General features: G+C 39.6%; 2 protein-coding genes across 6 annotated transcripts in view; both read right to left on the bottom strand.

The window, feature by feature from the left end:
- ASPM (abnormal spindle microtubule assembly) overlaps nt 1–1,388 on the bottom strand; it is a 31,848-nt gene extending 30,460 nt beyond the window's left edge. For all 3 annotated transcript variants that reach the window (XM_025153247.3, XM_422197.8, XM_025153248.3), the window contains exon 1: nt 1,004–1,388. In XM_025153247.3, coding sequence (XP_025009015.2) covers nt 1,004–1,306 — 303 coding nt within the window. In that variant the 5' untranslated portion in view covers nt 1,307–1,388. The remainder of the gene's footprint in view (nt 1–1,003) is intronic.
- Nucleotides 1,389–1,682: 294 nt separating this feature from the next.
- ZBTB41 (zinc finger and BTB domain containing 41) lies at nt 1,683–19,330 on the bottom strand. Of its 3 annotated transcripts, XR_005861830.2 has the most exons (12): nt 19,232–19,330; nt 17,348–18,583; nt 15,844–16,051; nt 15,062–15,131; nt 12,791–12,938; nt 12,024–12,153; nt 10,962–11,057; nt 10,286–10,392; nt 8,736–8,841; nt 7,566–7,654; nt 6,127–6,897; nt 1,683–5,936 (listed from the first exon to the last, which is right to left on the bottom strand). XR_005861830.2 is itself a non-coding variant. In XM_004943123.5 (11 exons), the coding sequence occupies exons 2-11, from the start codon at nt 18,465–18,467 to the stop codon at nt 6,254–6,256; spliced, it is 2,718 nt and encodes a 905-aa protein (XP_004943180.1). In that variant the 5' UTR covers nt 18,468–18,583; nt 19,232–19,330; the 3' UTR covers nt 1,683–6,253. The 3 variants fall into 3 exon arrangements, 2 of the variants coding, with proteins under 2 accessions (XP_004943180.1, XP_004943181.1); XM_004943123.5 differs by having other exon boundaries at nt 1,683–6,897; XM_004943124.5 differs by having other exon boundaries at nt 1,683–6,897; nt 19,029–19,312.
- Nucleotides 19,331–20,432: the final 1,102 nt, after the last annotated feature.

Genomic DNA, 20,432 nt, shown 5'->3' with positions numbered 1-20,432 from the left:
TTTTGGATGCCCCGTCCATGGAGGCATTCAAGGCCAGGCTGGATGTGGCTCTGGGCAGCCTGGTCTAGTGGTTGGCGACCCTGCCCATGGCAGGCGGGTTGAAACTAGATGATCACTGTGATCCTTTTCAACCCAGGCCCTTCTGTGATTCTATGAATAGCTAATATTTATTAATTTCAACAGGATCTTTTAATTTAAATACTTCACAGCAGGATTTCAGCCTGCTTTTGCAAGCTCCCTGTTGCAGGTGATATTCAGAGAGCTACCGCCTCCCCTCACAAAGATTCATAGAATGATTTAAAGGGAATGGCCTCAGGTTGCACAAGGGAGGTTCAGATCAGATCTTAGGAAAAATTTCTTCTCTAAAAGAGTGGCCAGATACTGGAACAGACTGACCAGGGAGGTGGTGGAGTCACCATCCCTGGAGGCATTCAGGAAACATTTAGATGTGGTACTAAGGGACACGGTTTAGTGAGGAAACATTGGTGGCAGGTGAACAGTTGGATGTGATGACCTTGGAGGTCTTTTCCAACTTTGGTGATTCTATGATTATTGTTTCAATCTTAAAAGCCACATTCTCAGAAAACAAGCATTCGTACATCTTCAGAGACCTTCATCCTGCAATTCTGACATTCCTAGAATTACAGTGAGGCCCTGGCACTGACCAGGGAAGCAGAGGATACCCCATCCCTGGAGCTATCAATGCTAGATGGGGCCCTGGGCAGCCTGAGCTAGTGGCTGGCAACCTTGCAGGCGGCAGGCAGATTGGACCCAGGTGCCCTTTAAGGCCCCTTCCAATACAAGCCATTCTACGATTCTAGAACGCGCCGAGTTAGAAAAGAAGCTCTTCCCTAGGCAGCATGACTCCGCAACGCGCAGGAGCACCTCACGCCGACCGGAGGAGGCTCCTAGGAAGAGAGGCCCGGCCCCCTCCGCCTGCAGCCGCCCGCGAGCACGGCTCGGAGCCCCCGCGTGCCCCCCGCAGCTTCCCGCCGCCCCGTACCTCCACAGCGAAGCGGCGGCGCTCAAGGCTGAAGCCCCTGGCAGAGGCCGGGAAGCGATCAACGACCACCTCGGCGTGCTCCGCGTTGGGGTTGTCGATCCCCAGGAGCCGAGTGCGCGAGGCGCCGACGCGCAGAGTGCCGAAGCTGAGATACGGCGGCCGCGAGAAGTGGCTGAGGACCAGCACGGCAGGCTCCTCGTCCGAGTCATCCTCGGGCCGCGGTACGGCCCAGCGCCGCCTCCGGGGTTTCACGGCGGGGCTCAGCTCCCAAACCGCCGCTTCAGGGAACGAGCTCGCGGCCATGCTTTGCGCGGGTCACGCAGCGGGACCGGGCTGCAGCTCTCCTCGCAGCCGGGGACGGGATGCCGCGCTGCGCCACCGCCCCAACCGTCGCACCTCCGCCCTCCGGTTCAAATCCGGCGCCTCAACCAATCGCCGCCCGTCCCGCCGCTCCGCCAATGAGCGCCGGGCGTTTTATTTAAACGGCCGACAGCGCCGGTCAGCGCGGAGGGAGGGACGCCCCGAAGGGAGCCGCCTTTTGGGGACGGGGCGGACCCAGCGCCGAAGGTTAATTAAAAATGAGAGAGTAACAGAAATAAATCAACACATTACATTAAAGTATCGCCGCTTCCTCAAAAAATAAAGAAAGAAAGAAAAGAAAAAAAAAATCAATCGCAGCAAAGCTTTTTTTTTTTTTTTAAATAAATTTAATTTACAAAATATTTTAAAATAAAAAGTAACACACACAAGAGCGACGAAAATGTTGCCTCATCTTTGTTTATCCTTCAGGAGTTGTAAAAGTAAAAAGACACAGAGAGCGCTGTGTTTCCATAGTGTGTTCCTATACTGCTCCAAGTGACAAGGCAGAAACCAAAACAGAGCAAGCACCACTGCAAGAAGCCCTGTGAAGCGAGCCATGTTAAGACAAAAGAACTTTACTTTTCCATAACAAAAAAAACTACACGTTGGACTGAGTACCCCTACATTTACAGTACACTTCCTAACTTTTCCTTACAGCAAAGAATTTCTCCAAAAAAGACAACTTTAAAGACTTCCATCTAAAATACCAACCTATACAGACCACATTTAAAACACAGTATTTCATATACCAGTGACAAAATATTGAGTTTCTTTCACCTTATTGTTTCATATAAAAGGAGCAACATTTTAACAAGAGCAAAATGGTACAGGGGGATTAAAAAAAAAAAAAAAAAAGTGTCATTTAATGCTTCAAATCCCTTTATACCAAACCATTTCTTACAAACTATGCGAACGATCGCTATGGGCTTCACACAGTGACTGCCCTGCACTATGCATATGATGAAACAACCAAATCACTTTGAGATGATGAAATTAAAAAAAAAAGATTACAGGTGACAATGCACTAATGCACTACAATAAATGTACGATGTGCAGAGTGGAATCTAGCATGTGTGTGTGCTCAACACAAGAAAAAAAACACATTTCTTGCTGTTGTTTTCAAGGGGAAGAAAAAAAATCATCAGCAATAACCTTCTCAGAATTCAGTCATTTTTCTTTGTGCAAGTTTCTACACCGATATAATTATTACTATTTTTTAATTGAACTGAAAAATCATTCCTCAGTGTTCTGAATACTCTTTCGTATTTATTACTATGAAAATAAGTTTAGCTCTTTAATGACAGCAAGTCCGTCTTTCGTGATAGTGTTTTGGCCAGACACGTCTTTAAAAATAGCTACCCCAATAATAATCCGGACTGAAGTAGCACTATACGTTTTAAGGAAACCAAAGCCTTACAGAAGATGCATCATCACCATTATAATTTCTCATGTTCAGAATAAAAACAAGCCATGACAACCATACCTCTGTAGGAAAAGTGTCAGTGCTCAAGGAGTAAATTCCAATATAAATAAATAAAACTGAATAGAAAAATCAATTTAAGGAAAGGACGGTAGTCCAGTCAACAGCTAGAAATTACCAAATTTGTTTAGCAAAACCCACAGAATGCAGTGTTTACAGAATGAGTGCAGTAGGTTCTCAGAACTACACAGAAGTCTGGAGCACCAATGTGGAGTCCAATCCTTCTCCCCAAAGGTCAGCACGTGGAAAAGACCAACATCTTTCAATGCGCCACTCATCATTCCTTAGACATTTGAGAGACCTCCTTCTTCCTTCTTTGGCAATTAACAGTCAACTGGATCGATTACTGCCAGACACAACACAGCTTGTAGTGTAAAAATGCCCTCCAGGTTAACAGGATATGACTATTTTAAGAGTACACACACATATTAAAATGGATGTACTAGACACTTAAGGAGTTTTGACCCACGCAGCTGTGAGGTTCAAAGCTCTGTCCTTCCAACTCCAGAACTCTCAAAAGGAACCACCTGCCATAAGAGATCAGCTACTTCCACCAACCAAATGAATACCAGTCCATGAAAATTTACATAGCTTATACACGAATAGATGTAAAGCCGTAACAGTTACAGCTGATGATATTAAAAATAAAAACTATGCATCCAGCACGTAAGCTTTCCTATTTTTTTTTTCACTGTCAACTGGCAATGATCAGCCTGACCAGCAGGTTAAAACATTAACTAGTCTGATTATCTGCAAACAAAAGAACATCAAAGGACTAGTATATTGTTTTTTGTTTTGTTTTGTTTCCCCAGGAATGACTAGCATTTCTGGCCATCCAAACAGTGAAGATAGAGCTCATTTTTTCCTTTTTATAGTCTGTTCCTTGTTGGGCATCCAAAAACACAAAGCCCTTCCAAAGATATTGACCTTAACTCTTTCTGAATAATCAACTAATTACAGGAAAAGCCATTATTCAGAATATATGTAAAAGGCACAATCAAAAAAAAAAAACCCAAAAAAACCCAAAAAAACCCAAATGATTAAAAGGACATTATCAAGTAAACGTGCTCAAAATTCTCTTCTAGTATTTTACTAGAGTGCCTTGCAAAAGAACTGGACTTCAAAAGAAAACAAAATAGTTACCAACTAATTTTAAGTCATTGTTTTATCCAAATCCTACAATACCTACTTCTGTGGTAGGCCAGAAGAGACGAGAAATAATAAACGGTTAGGCTTCTTATTCTGAGAACTGCGCTGACCCCACTGATGCCAGTTTTCTTTTAATTGTACAATTACAAATAATGGAACTCATGTTTCACATCACATGGTAATGTGACATGTGCATACAAACTTGAAAACTACAGATAAAACAGCAGTTTCCAAGTCATGGAGTGTAAAGATGACAAACGGTTTGTTTATGAAAGGAGATAAAGGTGGAGTTAGAAAGCAGGAAGGATAGTACTTGATAGTGTCCTTTCAGAAGGTGGCATTCAAAGGCCTCATTATTGCTGTATATTTGCTAGTATTCAGCTTCTTACCAGATATATTTACAGTATGTCAGTCTGAACATTCCCAGAGCACAGCTCTAAATTTTACTTTAGAGATACAAACATAGAACAGTTAAACATATGTAGTCCTGTTTCAAAAACTGAACTCTTAAACGTTTAGGACTTTTATTGTGCTTCTTTGGCTAAGTCCTTTTTAAATATCAGTAACACTTAAAATACTACAACTCTGCCACTACTTAACAGCTAACAGAAATCTTTGGTGTGTTAAGAATCCAAAAGGGCACAAGCTTCAAAGTATGAACATTCAGGCAGCTCTGGCCCTTCTTCCTGCAAACTGCTCAACACTGAAGTAAATGGGAACTAAAAGAATCTCACACCAAAGTATTTAAACAGGATTTGAAAGTTTCAGTGTTTACAGTTTACAGAACAGGGATGATAAAAAGAGCTTTTCAACACAGATTGGTTGTCTTCAGGTCACTGGAAAAATCCAACAGTTACAATAATATGTATAGATCCAGTTTCCCACTTTAAAGATACTTTAATATAATAATTTAGTAATAGCAGATTACTGGGGAGACTGGGGAATATTTTACCTTAGACTGCAATTCTTGTGAGCAATAATGAAGGTTATAAAATGATAACTTCTTTGGCATAATTTTCACAATAAAAACAAAGAAGAAAAACTTAAGTTAGGCTTAAAATAGAAAGCTGAATGACCTTAAATTATACTACATTTCATGGTAAATTATGCTAGACTTTACAGTTCAAAATAGTTGTTTTTTTTTTTTTAAACCTTATTCCTAGTAAAGAAAAAGCTAAAAATAACTGAAGACATGGAGTACACTCTAGAGCTTGACTTTGCTTTATAAACAATACAAGACAGTGAAAAAAAAATTGCTAGCAACTCATAAAAGATTTATAACTGGTGATTATTTCTTTCTTTAACTAAAACAGTGGAGTGCTCTTCTGGAAATAACTGCCTTTAAATTTCTTCATCGCAGATAACTTGAAAATGAACGTGCTAAGGGGGATCCTGGTTCACCTGATTCTCTAACAAGGATAAATCATGTCAATTCTTTCCAATTCTTTATGACTGCTTATAGGCTACATGACATTTCTTTCAAACTTAAGAGTGTGGGGCACGCTTTAGAAAACAAATGTGACTGAGAAAGAAAAACATATACTAAAATTGTATAGGGCTAACAGCAGAAAATTAGACAATAGTATTGTCTAAATCTTCAAACACACACACCACTATTAAGACCAAGGAAGAAGTAACAGACCAAATGTAGGTAGCCTAATTATACTTCTAGTGTTCTTTACAGTTCCCTGTTTTGTGTTCATGAAATATCTAAATTGCTTTTCTGAATTATCTAGCTCCCTCCATTAACTTGGCTCCAGAGTCTTTAGAAATTTAAAAACTCTGCAAAGATGCCTGAGGATTCAATTTTAATTTACACGTGAAACATAATTTGAAGTCTGTGTTTTGTATTACTGCCTACGCTTACCATTTCTAATGAATTTGATAGTCCTTTTTCTTCCAGTATGCTTTCTATCAGACTTATAACTTTAACTCAGTGAGATGCTGAAAGGCAAAAAAAGATTAAATTAATAGGCAGATACATAATTACATTTTCTCAGCAACTATCCTTAAAAGATATTTCAGACCATAATTTTTAAAAGACCATCTATAATATTTTATAAACTCTTAAAATCACAAGAAACACTCTGTATACATCAGTGTGCCTAAATGTTCAAATATCATGTAAACAAACCTGTTTTTCCAAAAACTATGCAGAAGACTCATGAGTCCAAATAAAATATAAAATATAAATCTTAATTGCCATATCAGCCTCCTGTTGGCTAATGGCTTAGTAAATTAGGTGGAATGTTAGGCTCTGATCACGAATGTTCATTGTTTGAAATGTTCTGTACAGTAGGAGCTGTATCCAGGCCCAGTAAAGTTCCAAGATATGACTGGTCTCTAGGATCCAACATTTGCTCAGGTCTTACAGGATGAACAATATTTGCAGGCTGTGGAGTAAGAGTATATTTCTCTAGAAACGATAGATCTGTCGCGCGTTGATAATCTGCCTGCTCATGCTGTGGAGGAAGAATGCCATGTGACTGAGTAGTATGCTGTACTAGATCAGCTTGAGGATCAGGCATCTGAACTGGAACCAGAGTCACAGGCACACAAACTTCTGTAGATACATTCTGTAACAAAGTTTTGGCTTCCGACTGATAGGTTTTGGGCTGTTCCACATACTGTTTAGCCTCAGTCTGATAAACTTTGTCATCGGAAGTGTATGGTACTGGTAAGGAGACTAGTTTTTCCTCCGAAGAAGATGTCAGTGCCTCCTCTGCAGCCTTTGTTCCGTGAACATGATCGATATGGTATTTCAGTTTGTCTTTTCGTTTAAATGTTGCATTGCAGTGTTGGCAATTAAATGGTCGAGCATCTGAATGAATAACCATGTGCTTTGTTAATGTCTTCTTAATTCTAAAAGACTGATTACAGATTTGACATTTGTATGGTTTCTCACCTATAAAGAAGCAAAGAAAAGGTGTAAAGATCATTGATTTTAGAGAAACTCCACCTTAAACATAAATAGATAAACTGTACACAGCATAGGAGCCCAGCATAAAGTGAGCATATTGAAAATAAAGAGCATATGTTCAGGAATCAAGGGAGCCCTTGAAAGTTTAGAAGTTATACTGCCAAACCCTTCTCCCAGTATTTGGGATTTCTGTCATAAAAACAATCAGAATATAAAACTAACTAAAAAAGAAAAAAAAAAAAAGAAAAAGAAAAAAGACCTGCCTTTCAACAGTTACAGCACCACTATTAAATAAGCTTAGTTTATACTTCACATTTTGAAAGGACGATGACTTTCTCTGAAGACATAAAACCTTCCAAATGGGTTTCAAATCCTCATTCAGATAAACTGTTGAAATATAGTATCTCTGTACCCCTAAACTGATTACGTGGTCTGGGTGTGGAGACATACCACAAACCTACACTGAGGATTCTCAACATCTCAAGATACACATATTCAGAAGGCAGTATTCAGAAAGAGCCAACGTACACGAAGAATAAGTCTGGCAGCATCCTGATACTCTTACTCTGAATGCTTAACAACTGTAATAAATTAAGTAACAGCATCAATTTTGAAATACAAAAATAAGTTCCCATGCAGCTTTGTTTTTTTACCTGAATGTGTCCTAAAATGCATTTCCAAACTTGATTTTCCTTTAAAAACTTTTTTACAGACTTCACATTGGTGAAACGTTGCTTTATATCTTTAAAGAAAAAAAAATATATTTTGCGTTAGATAGCTTTACTGTTAGCCGTTTTGGAAAAAAACTATGTGTACAGTCCTTTCTAAAGTCTTTAACTGCAAAATAGATGAAAATCCAGGTTTCCAAACCTCTACACTTATATTCATATTTTCCATCACCTGTGTAACAGTAAAGCCAATTACTTCCACCACACTAAAACTCATACTCTCTGCTGGGATTGACAGCTAACATTCAAGGAGCAAAGAGTACTAAAACTTTTTTCCTTTTCCCAGATATGTCTTTCAGTAACATTTTTGACTAACACCCATTCGAGGCTTTCAGTCTGGTACAATTGTGCCATAAATTCATTATTAGGAGAGGTTTAGTTGACAGGCTACCAAGAAAAGCAAAAAAACACCAAAAAACTCCCCACAAAAAAAAGCAAAAAATGGAAGGACAATTTACTGTGCTTCCAACATAGACAAGTTAATAATGGCTTCCACACAGTGTTGAGTACAAGCAGTATTTCATAATGTATTTCAATACATTATTTGAAAAACAAATAATTTTAGTTTATTTGAACATCTCTGAAAAGCTCATTTTTGGAACTCAGTAATTTAAAAACCCCACTGTGTTTTAAATGTTTAGAAATACCTAGGTTTTCCAAGTATTTACCTCCTTTCAGAATCAACAACCTACTTCCAGCTTCTTAAATAGGTAAGAGTAGAAGTTATTACAGTGCTTAAATGATGTCTAATAATTCACTATTAATTAGTATGTAAGAAATATTACAACAAACCATTCATTTCGAACAACACCAAGACAGCAATTATCTGATAGACTTCTATGGGATTATATATGATTTTTTTTTGTTTCTGTTTTTTTTTAACTTCATTACACTACAAAGAAAAGAACTTGCTTCAATTGAAGAGGCAGTTTTCTGACATCCATTTCAAACTATAATGGTATCTTTACCAAGGACAAAGATAATGGACATAAAAGACACATAGGTAACTGCAGTCCTGCATGAACATGCAAGTCTTAACAAAACCAGTTATGCTGCAGATGTGTTTATGCAGTTATTAGAATTGCCAGCACTTACTTCTGCCAAACCTTTTCTCCTAGATGAACACTTTTATAATGAACGGTGAGGTGATCTCTACGGCCAAAACATTTTCCACATTCTTCACACTGATGTGCTTTTTCTCCTTTAAAGACAAAATTCAATACATTTTGGTTAAACCTTTTGGAACTTATTAACTGTTCAAGAGTTGCAATGTAACAAATAGACTAGATCCAAATCAAGCTCTTCCATACCTTACTTGATTTTTATACCAAAGGATTACCTGCTATCAAAGAACAAAGTTTAAAAAAGTAGGGTATTTCTATCAGAGCAAAGATTTTTACCATTTCTTGTTCATGAACATAACTGACCTTATCCTCATTCCTACATACAAATTCATTTTCATGAGTTAAGGGACGCTTCATCAGACCCTCACTGTACAAGAGGTACAAATGAATGACTAGGAATCTACTCTCTTCTTCACAGTCAGAAACGTAGTATATGCAAGAATTCATAGGCTATAAAAGAGAAGCTTACTTAAACATACCAATTATTTTCGGCCACTAATTTTTAGAACATAGAATTGCTTCACAGAGTTTATCTTATTATCCTGATTTACATAGTTACCTTTTGCTTTTATTCTGCTGCTTAAAAGAATCTTGATTCTTTTTAGTCATCTTGAGATCTTCCAAATAGTGGCAGAATGTTTCTTCTCATGTAAGTAGGAGTGTGGACAGTCAAAGAATGTAACTTTCTAGAGGGGGAAAAAGCAAATAGAGTAGAAAAGAGGATTTTTTTGTTTGTTTGAAAACTTGAGTTTTCAAAAAGATTTCTTTATTTTATAGCAGACATTATGTTTTTGAACACTAAACAAAGAAGCTGTCCTTCAAGGTAAAAGCTCAGGAAGCTTGGACTCTGATCACTTTCATATTTTCATGCTGCCTATGAAGTATTTTGCCTAGTAGAAGGCCGTGTTCCCTTCAGACTATGTTTTAAGAAAAAGTCCCTAGTGAATCTTTGCTCTACCTATACATTTTGTAACCTTCCTAGACTCAGGGCAATTGGGAGATGTTTTTATTTTTATTTCTTCCCTCAGACAATCTCTATCTGGCTGTTCTAAGGGCTGACAACTACCACTTCCCTTTCTTTCTCGTTCCCCAGAACAGAGAACTTTAGAAACACCTCTGTGATGCTTTTACATTGAAGTGATCAGTGTACAAACTATGATAGAGACTGTGACAGCTTCTTCTTTGTTGTGGTATTAAAGTTTCACAAAATTGCTATTAAAAAAAAGAAATCTGAGCTCATTAAAAAAAAATCCTCCTTTTCACTTTTGCTTTTTTTATTATTATTATTATAGTTTAAAGCAATTCACTGTTACATGTTTTTGACTGTCCCCTGGCTTTCTAGGTAAACATGGAGGAAACATTTAGCATATAAACTCTGAAAACACGTAAGGTTAACGCTACTGAAGCAGACCTTAGAAGTACTCGGTCAAAACCATCACACAGATATATACTGAAGAAAATCCGTAATACGTTTATTTGAAAATAGCTGTTTCTGAGACAAACTTCAAAGAACGTGCCTACCTGAATGTATTTTTTTGTGTTTTGTCAGATGGTCATGCCGAATAAATGTTTTCCCACATTCTTCACATTCATATCTCTTGTCATCATGGTGGACTCTTAGATGAAGTCTGCATTACAATGGAGACAAATTTACTTTCACGTAGCTGCTCAAGATTAGCAAATTTATCGTCATACAGCCACCAAACTCAACTCTTAATATAATCCGTACTGCTACTTCAGTGCAAAATTATCAGAAAAATCATTTTTTTTTTTAAAGCTACTCACAAATATTAGGAAATAACATTTAGTTGAAATATTCTTTATGACTCTGAAAAAGCAACAGGGGACAGAGCTCAACTCTCACATCTGAAATTAATTTTACACAATATTTCAGGCCTCCACTTATTTTCTCTCTGATTAACAAAGACTCAAGTATTTTCACAAGTCCGCAAAATTCAACTTGAATGCAAAATTCATATGGGATTCTGTGCCGAAACTGCTAATATGTTTTATATTAAAAAAAAAAGAATGATTTCTCACTAATTATTAATACATATTCAAAATTTAAACATGATTTAAACATGTACCAATGCCCTCAGTTAGAATACATCAAAACACTGTACAAAGTATTATGTTGACAAAGTGAATAAATCACCAAATAAGACACGTCAGCTTTGTACCTAATAAAAATCTGTACCTGTAAGAGCTTCCATGACGAAAACTCTGCCCACAAATACTGCAAAGATGAGGCTTCTCTCCACTGTGAATTCTCAGATGCTCCTTCAAAGTTGTTCTATTTTAAAAAGGCAGTGGAATTCAATTTTAAGCAATGTCATTGCCACTTTGAAGTAAAATAGATCACCATTTTCTCAGTTTAATTCTGATAGATCACAACATATCCAAATAACTATCTGAATTTATGCAAATACACACGCGCATACATCCAAAGGCAGTACCCCCAAACATCTACAATTTACTGAACCAGCTGGACACAATATCAACGAAGAAACAAAACATCATCCCAACGTACTCTAAGACAACATACTTTGAAGAAAACATCAATTTTGACAGTATCTTCTACATAATATGTCACTACGTATCTCTAAGCTTTACTAGCAAAATGGAAAGACATCCAGATCATGGAAGTCTATTAACTTCATTCCTCATAGAGCTTGTTTAAACATATAGAGCTACTTCGTGTATGTATGTTTGCAAGTTTATTTTAGTATTGCCTTTGCAAAGTGCAAAAAACTAAAAGTGCATGCCAGTAGCAATCCTTCTTGAGCAAAGGAATTGGAAAATAAAATTCAACGTATATAGAACTGGTATGTGTATGAACTAAATAATATTATATTATAAAATATTATTCCATCTTCCATGAAACTCTTTGCAAAAGTCCAATTCCTTCTCAGCCACTCTCACCAGTGTTTGTCATCTTCCTGTCCTCATCAGTGCATTTACCAAGAGATCTACAGCAGAAAACTCTTTTCCAAACAAATGCAAGACATTCTGGCAAATACAGGATTCCTAACTGAAGTGGGTGAGAGGTAAGACATCTTTAATAAAATTCTGCTTCATATCTACATTACGCACAGTTGTTACTGGTCATCAGTAAATTATGTGTTACCTGTGCCACTTACACTTAGTTTTGACATACTAGCCCTCTGAAATAGTTTCCTATATATTAAAAAGTCAAATCTAGAACTTATGCTATGTATTTCTGTAATGCCGAAGTTCAAGCAGTCATGCACCTCCTTACCGTTCCCTAACAGATTTGCCACAGATGAAGCACGTCCATTTTCTCTTTCCTCCATGAGTACATTCTATGTGGCGTTTCAGATTTCCTGTATCATTAAACTGTCGCCCACAAATGTCACAGGGAAAAGGCCCTACAGGTAAACAGACACACGTAAATCTGTCAGTTAAACCAAACAAGATACACACATTAGTGACTTGTAAAAACCCTTATCAATTTGCAAAACAAAGAAAAAAATTCTTCTAGTAAATGACTGATGTTTAATACAATCAGTACAGTTTAATTAAACTTCCTTGAATTTCCCCTTTAATCCTAATACCAGTTATTCTGGCAAGTATCATGACTGTAAAGCAAAAATTAGAATTATTAGTCAAAATATTCAAGCCCACTTTAACTGTTCCAAAACCCACATTCCCATTGCTATCACCAATTAACTTTCTAGTTCCTAACTGGTGTAAATATTTGGTAGTAAGAGGAAGGTATCTGGAAAACTTCAGGGAGAATTTGACTCAACAGCTGAGAACCAATATACACAAAACACTTTTAAAACACAGAAGTAAACTTAGTTCTCCCAGTAGATGTGATGTAGATAAGATACAATGTCTCAATAAGACATCTGAATGGAAAGTTAAAGTAAAATCCAAAAGAGAAGGAATTGGAAAAAAAAAAAGGGGCGGATGAGTTAGAAACCAAACTGATCAGGACATACAATGGTGAAGGAAGTTTTACGTTAAATCTATTGTTTACATGTCAGAAGGAGGTTTCTATACCGAGATGGAATTTTTCTTGATGTTTCAGTCTTGCAAATCGGGATTTAAAGTGCTCTTCACAGTAGGTACACTTAAATGGTTTATCCTGAGAGTGAAGGATCATATGCTCTTCCAAATGAGGTCTGCGAGTGAAGGACTTCTTACAAATCTAAAACGATAGTATATTTCATCAAAAATACTTCCACTGTCATCATATTTTTTCCTTATTTATCTACTTTTAACAGTTTACTCCACCTCCACTCTGTAGAGAAAAACCTGAGTCTATATAAATCCTAATATATTACACCATGCAAATTAGGACATAGAAGAAATGAAATCAAACTAACATTGGCATCCTGTAAACAGCCAAATGCTCCATCCTCCCTTCTTTCTACCAACTCTGATGTTTAGCAGACTCTTCCTGAAAAGAAATCAACCTAACTCAAAAAAAAAAAAAAAAAAAAAAGCAAACAGTTTTAGTTTGTTTTCAGACAGTAAAACACACACCTCTGTGGGACAGTGATGAAAGCCCTTTCTGCAGTATAATCCACTGTAGAACTAGTGTCATACCTGTCCTTTATTTCGACTGGGAAATTGTCTGATAGCATGCTTTTACAAATCCCAACAGAAAAATATAACCTTAAAACATGCATTAGAAACACAGAATATTTGCAACTTTCAAAGAATCAAAGCCTAAAGGAATAAGAATTATTAGCTGTTATTAAAGTAAGAACCACAGAATCATTGAATAGAATTATAGAATGGTTTGGGTTGTAAGAGACCCCAAGGATCATCAAGTTTGAACCTCCTGTTGCAGACAGGTCCACCAATCTCCAGATCCGGTACTAGACCAGGCTGCCCAGGGCCCCATCCAACCTGGTCTTGAATAATTCCAGAGACAGAGCATCCACAGCCTCTCTGGACAACCTGTTCCAGCACCTCACCACTCTCTCTGTGAAGAACTTCCCCGAAATCCTATCTAAACCTTCCCTCCTTGAGCTTAAAACCATTCCCCCTTGTCCTATCACTGTCTACCCTTGTAAAAAGTTTATTTCCCTCCTTTTTATGATCCCCTTGTAAATACTGGAAGGCAGCGATAAGATCTCCTCACAGCATTCTCTTCTCTAGGCTGAACAAACCCAGCTCCCTCAGCCTGTCTTTGCAAGAGAGGTGCTCCAGCCCTCTGATCATCTCCATTGCCCTCCACTGAACACTCTCCAACAGCACCACATCTTTCCTATACTGGGGGCCCCAGACCTCAACACAGTACTCCAGATAGGGCTTCACAAGGGCAGAGCAGAGACAGTCAGTCATCTCCCTGTACATAGTTGTACGATTAATTCCTGCTCTTAAAATGTTTCTTATTTAGTAGCAAATGGAATCTGTAATACGTTCATACAACATAACTTCGACTGGAAGAGAACACCCTCAGGCAGCTGTGCAATACCTCCAATCATGCTGCAGTCACCAGCAGAATGAACACTACTGATGCCTACAGCTGATATCTCCCAACCTTCACCTGTATGTTTATAAGCCAAAGTTCATACACAAAGCGAGACTAGTAATTATATCATGTTACAGCACCTACTATTAGACATATAGATGTTTACAGTAAATAGCTAAACAAAACAACTGTCCTGACCAAAAATAAATGCATACTGATTACCTTAAAAACAGAAAACCACATTTAAAACCTTAAAACGTTATCTGGCAGCGGAGAGAGAATGAATGCAAATTCTGCACTTCTCTTTTTACAGTAGATTTCACACATACACACTTTTGCAGAAAGTGATGGAAAGTATTCTATGATTTTAAATCTAGAGATAGATTTCATACAAATTTACAATTCTGCTGACATGCATGTGCAGCTAAATGAGAAAACATCTCAAACTTAACATGCACTTTCAAAGCCTTCATAAAATGTATACTTAAGGTCAGTGCTTGAAGTGTGTGATTAACAGAAGAACAAATACTCCATTGTTTAAGCATTCATAACTCTCAAGTGTAATCATCTGCAAATTGATGTACTTCAAATGAAAGTAATAGCTAATCACATGGAAAAAAATAGGCCCTTCAAACTATTTTATAATTCAGCTTGGTGCTCTACTTAGTCACAAACTGAACACAGAGAATGAAATTCAGCCTCTAAATTCACACATAAAGAAGAAATTTATACTTAAAAAGCTTGCTGAAATTTCACAGAAACATATACCTTATTTTCACTTCAGCATTCAGGTCACAAAACAGCTTATTATCTACATGAAAAAACAGAGCTACTGAAGTACTACTTACATCGCATTTCCAACCTTCACTCTTTGTCTTTTTAATAGAAAGAAATTCTTGCACATTCTCTGGATGAAACCTAGGGGAAGGACAGCAGCAGAAAGCATTCTTAATTCGCTAAGATGAAGATCACCCAAACACCACATACCAATTTCTAAACTCTGTATGCCATAAAAGTTGATCAAACAGCAGAACAGGACCCTCATAAGTAAGCAGTTCTAAAGGCACATGTAGCTGGAAAACAGTGTTGACTATAGACTCCTTTAGAACCTCATATGACAATTGGTGACACAAAGGACAATTTAAATTAGAACACTTAATGGATATTTACAAAGAAAAAAAAAGTGGTATGTAAATACGAATACCTTGTAATTAGACTTGTCATAAACCATTTATTAACCTAAAAGAATCTGGAGGGAAATTGTTTATCCATCTATTATCACCAACAGTATAGTATCAACATATAAAATCAACGGCCTTTCATCCTTCCTTCAAATTAAAAAAAAAAACAAACAGGTAATTATGAAGACTTGTACCCTGACTGACTCTAATAGCTTATCTGAGCATTCTAATATTTACCTAAAAACCTATGGTACTGTAATAGTTACAGAACTGCTGTGGAATTGCTATTTAGTCACTTCTTGTGCACTGTATCTGGCAAGTTAGTTTGACATTGCTAATCCCTAGGGCCTTTGAAGAGATACTAACAACCAATTATATAAATAGAGCAAAAAATTGCTGTTTGCATAAAAGACTCCTCAGAAACCAGAGGAAAATTAGCTCATACTTGCCTCTTCACGTGTTTTGCTAACGTCTTCTTGCTTGCATGCAGCTTATTGCAGTAGGGACATTTATGTTCCTTTTTATGAAAGTCTGTATCACTTGAGTGCTTCTTTCTGTGCACCGTCAGGTTGGACTTCGTTGAATAGCGCTGATGACATATATCACACTCAAAAGGCTTCTCACCTGTGTGTACACGTGTATGACTCTCATATTTGCCTACATAACAACAGAAAAAAAATATTTATTAGCATAAATATAAGAGATATCACCTACAATACACATTTGGGGCTTGATTCTAAATTCTAAAATAATTCAGTCAAGGTCTGGGTACCTTCCACACACATCTACAGATTTCTATTGGTTTACACCACTGAAAGCTACACGATGATCACTTACGTATTTCATGCGAGGTTCCTCCATACACTTCCATCATAGCTATTTGTAAATTTAAGAGTAAAAATACAATTGCTCTGTATTACTGTTAAATATGTGCAAGAATTTTGAATCCCACTTGTTCAACCCTACTGCCTACCCTACTCTCCAAGCACCGGACATACCCGAGTACCTTTATTATACTGACTGTGAAGTGCCTTTTCAGAACAACAAACACCTTAGCAGCGAACTGGTATTTTTAAGAAAGATATTTTCAAATAGTAAAACCTATGGTAATACAAGTTTACAAGGAAATACTGTGTATATCACTTGATTTAACATTATTTCTCATGGTTGGTGTTCGTTTGTTTAAGCAGAAAACCTAGAATTCTTAGTCACAAAAGGGCAAAAAGAGCCTCCAATGCACGAAAGTTCAAAGCACACAACACTACATTTTCACAAGCCATTTATTTGTGCACAACAGCCTTTCAACATTTAAAGGAAAGGCATCATATCAAGAAATTTTCCTGATTTTCTTCAATTTTAAAACATGGCATTTAAAGTACAGGTCAAGTCTTGATGTTCTAATACCGAACAGCTAATATTATTACATAACTTGGAATTTGGGAAATTAATTGCACCTCAGTTGCAGTGTCCCCATCTATAAAATGTGGATAACACTGAAGACAAGACTGTTTATAAACTCAACTAACCCAAGTACTTTCAAAACAACAAGTTGTATAAAAAAGTCAAAATAATTCACAAGTATATATATATTTTTTTAATAGACTATAACATAAAAAAAACAGATCAGGAAAACAAAACAGTTCTAAGAGTCGTATTAAACAACTTTTTGATCAAGAGCAAGCTAAACACACTGCTCTAAGTAGGAACTTACACACACCACAAACCTCTCGTTGTATAAACTTTCAAAATGATGAAAGAAACAATGCAGCTATTGTAAGAAAAAAGTCCCAGTGCTATGAGGAACAGTTTCTTTCCCAGTTACCATGATCTAAAGGGAGTCACCCAGAAATTCTGATCTTCACCCTCTGTGAAACAGCTCTGTTTATCTCCCATATAATTGGCAGCACCACACAGAATAAACGAAAGAGAGCTACCCAATTTGCTTGTTCTTACCTATTCGATCAAACTTTTTGTCACACTTGGGACACTGCAGCAGTTTTTTGTTACTGCTTTGAATGATGACCGGAGCTAAGCCTTCAGGAATGCTTCCCACAGAATCAGCTACCTCGGAACCCTCCTCAGTATCATGTTCTTTTTCGCTTTGCTCTTCAGTGTCTGAATCTTCACCTGACATTTCTTCCTCCTGCCCTTCTTCATCAGCATTACATTCACTTCCACTGTCTTCAAACTCACTCCTATCAGATGGTTCCTTGTCAGAATTGACTTTTTCCAAATTGCTGTCAGATGCATCATCACTTTCGCTATCGCTATCATCAAATTTAACCGGACACTTACGGTTTCTCGTGGACCGTCGAGTGGAAAAGCCTGCTTTCTCAACCATTTTTAGCCCATGTTTTCTCTCCAGCGAAAGGGATCTGTGGGCTTTAGCCAAATGATTTTCTAAAGACTTCTTGTAACAGAAACTTCGGCCACAGAAAGTGCACTGATGACTATTCAGCAGTTTACCAGTCAGCTCGTTTAGCGTTTCTACTGGTGTAGGTGTGTCAGTTACCACATCGGACTGGATGCTAGAAACACTTTCGTTATTCAGTAACTTCACTGCATCTATAATATCTAAAAATTTTGCTGCTTCCAGCACCAGGGGAATTTCATTTTTATATACAAAGAACTCAGAGGTGTACAGAAACTCCAACAAATGCTGAAAGACAGAATGAGTTACGTGATCTAACGTGACGACATCAGTGCTTGGATTTTTGCTTAAACAGGCGTGAAAATAACTACTCCCAACAGCCACTACAACTTTGTGAGCACTAAATTCTTTTCCTTCTACGATTATGAGTAGATCACAAAACGACGGACGCTTCTGTCTATCGTCATTTAGGTACTTGAGCAGGTTTTTGTTGTACTGCAAGGAGCTTAGGAGCTTCCTCTGCTCCGACGAGGGTGAAAGTTCTGGGGCAGATTCAAGCTGATCTGCAGGAGCTATTTCCGCAGGCTTGGAGACAATTTCCTGGGCACAATCTACTACAAGAATCTGATCCGAAGCAACTTTCTCACGGCCAAGGTGAACCTTTTCGTTTACATTTGCAGCGAGCCGTCTCCTTTTCTTCATTGCAGAAGCACAACTTTAAAACCAGGAGCTTCATAGGTGACTGACAAAGAATTCCTGTGGAGACTTGCTTCCGCTCCAGACCTCCTTGAGAAAATACCTAACAGCAATTTCATAATCTGCAAAAGAATTACGACAACAATAGCATTTAGCACTCAGCAATAACTCTCTTTAGATTCACGCTTTCCGCATTGCACTCAGCTCTAAAAGCACTCGAAGCACTTATGGAGCTCGGACAGCCCCGTCCCATTCCAGGCCGCCACACCGCACGGCTCCGAGCGAACGCGCGGCTGCTGCCTATTATTAGAAGTAGGAGACGAGGCGGTCAGCTCTGCTGCCCTCGCAGACGCATATAGCCCGTGAAATACTGCGCGACGGCAGCGCGCTATTATTACTGCACGAAGTGCGCTATTATTATTACAGCCCCGAACGGAGGGCAGCCCCCAGCACACTCCCGCCGGGCGCGGCCCTGTCCCCGCGCCTGTCACCGCCAACGCCAGGCCGCTCCCCGCCTCGCTCGGCCCCGCCCGGCCCGCCGCCTTTGTTCCCCTCCGGCAAACCCACCGCGGAGCCCCGGGCCGGGACGAGGGTCCTCGCCTGAAGGACGGCGACGGGGCCCTACAGCCCCGCGCTCGGGAGCAAAGAGGGCGCCTCGGGCCCGGCCCCCTCACCGGCTTGCCCCCACCCCGCCGAGCGAGACACAAAATGGCCGCGCCCTCCCTCGCCCTCGGGCGTGTCCCCCCCCGCGCTGCCGCGGCCTCACACACCAGCGCGGCGCCGGGCGCTCCGTGCACCCGCTCGGCCGCTGAACGCCGCTCCTCCCGCACCGCCCCGCGACCGCTTCCGCCGCTTCCGGGTCCCGGCGCAGCGCGCAGCCGCGCTCCCCGCGCCAGCAGCGGGCAGGAGGCAGCGACGCCGTCGCTAACTGAGCACGCGCCGATGCTATCTATCGCGCGGCGCCCCCCGCCGGCCGGGCGCGGCGGGCTGCGGTGCGCGCTGCTGGCGGTGCAGGGTTGGCGGGCTGCTGCGGCCGCGGTGACATTTCAAACAGCTGCGCCAACAGCGGAGCCCCAGCGTTCAAATACCGTGAAAAAGCGACTGGCATTCTCCTTCAACAGCTGCCCGGCGCACGTGACTTGAGGCTTACACATTACAAATAGCCTTTCTCTGTAACATCATTTGGCGGCTACAGCGTTCCTAAGCACTCCCTCGCGGTTCTCCCGGGCCAGAAGCGGCGGGCAGCGGCTGGCTGCAGATTGCGGGGGCGGCGCCGCTACCACGAGGGAGACGGGGGCGCGGGATCCGAACCTGCGGCGCAGCAGCTGTCCCGCTCCGCAGCAGCTGCACATCAGCCGTGGGTGCCACCCAGGAGCTGCGCGTGACCTTCCGATATTGCCTGCTTTCTTCCAATAAAAACACCGGAAATTCTCGAAGCGTTCGTCACCTCCTGACCGCTGTTATGCTGTGCTCACAACCCTCCTGTTTTGTAACTGAGGTCTAGAATTATTCAACACTCCATTTCTCACTGTAATTGTACGTTAAAATCAGTGTTTTAATTATTTCGCCTCAGGCTGTCAGTTCTTTCCAAGGCTGCTTCTGAAGTGAAAAAAAAATAGGCGTTGTTTAGTCATAAGAGCAGCCAATGGCAGTACGTTTCCTCAAGGAGTAACCAGGATAGGAGACTTGTGCAGAGCAGTCTGAGCTGTGCTTGCTTGTCACTGTCTGTGGTAGTGGGATTCAGGTGTTTTTCAGTCCTTACTGCGTTATCAAGGACCAGAAGTCTCCATCCCTGTTGCCTGGCATGGAAATACTCATGCAGATAGTCAACATCCTTATTCGTACGTAAGATTTTATATTTCTGCATACACCTGGGAGATGTTTCAATGGCAAAGAGTCAGATTTACATTACTGTTCTCATTTGAAAGCAATACTAGTGCCTGGTTTGAGACGTAAACATAAAGGATTATG

Source organism: Gallus gallus, chromosome 8, assembly GCF_016699485.2.
Source record: "Gallus gallus isolate bGalGal1 chromosome 8, bGalGal1.mat.broiler.GRCg7b, whole genome shotgun sequence".
Classification (NCBI taxonomy): Eukaryota; Metazoa; Chordata; class Aves; order Galliformes; family Phasianidae; genus Gallus; species Gallus gallus.
Note: the sequence above shows the minus strand (reverse complement) of the source record. Positions and strands in the feature narration are given on the sequence as shown.

Coding starts and splice junctions, on each gene's coding strand:
- ZBTB41 (XM_004943123.5), bottom strand. CDS start 18,467: ATGAAGAAAAGGAGACGGCTCGCTGCAAATGTAAACGAAAAGGTTCAC. Junction 15,132..15,843: donor TTAGCAAAACACGTGAAGAG/GCAAGTATGAGC, acceptor TCCTTCCCCTAG/GTTTCATCCAGAGAATGTGC. Junction 10,393..10,961: donor CGTCATGGAAGCTCTTACAG/GTACAGATTTTT, acceptor ATTGTAATGCAG/ACTTCATCTAAGAGTCCACC.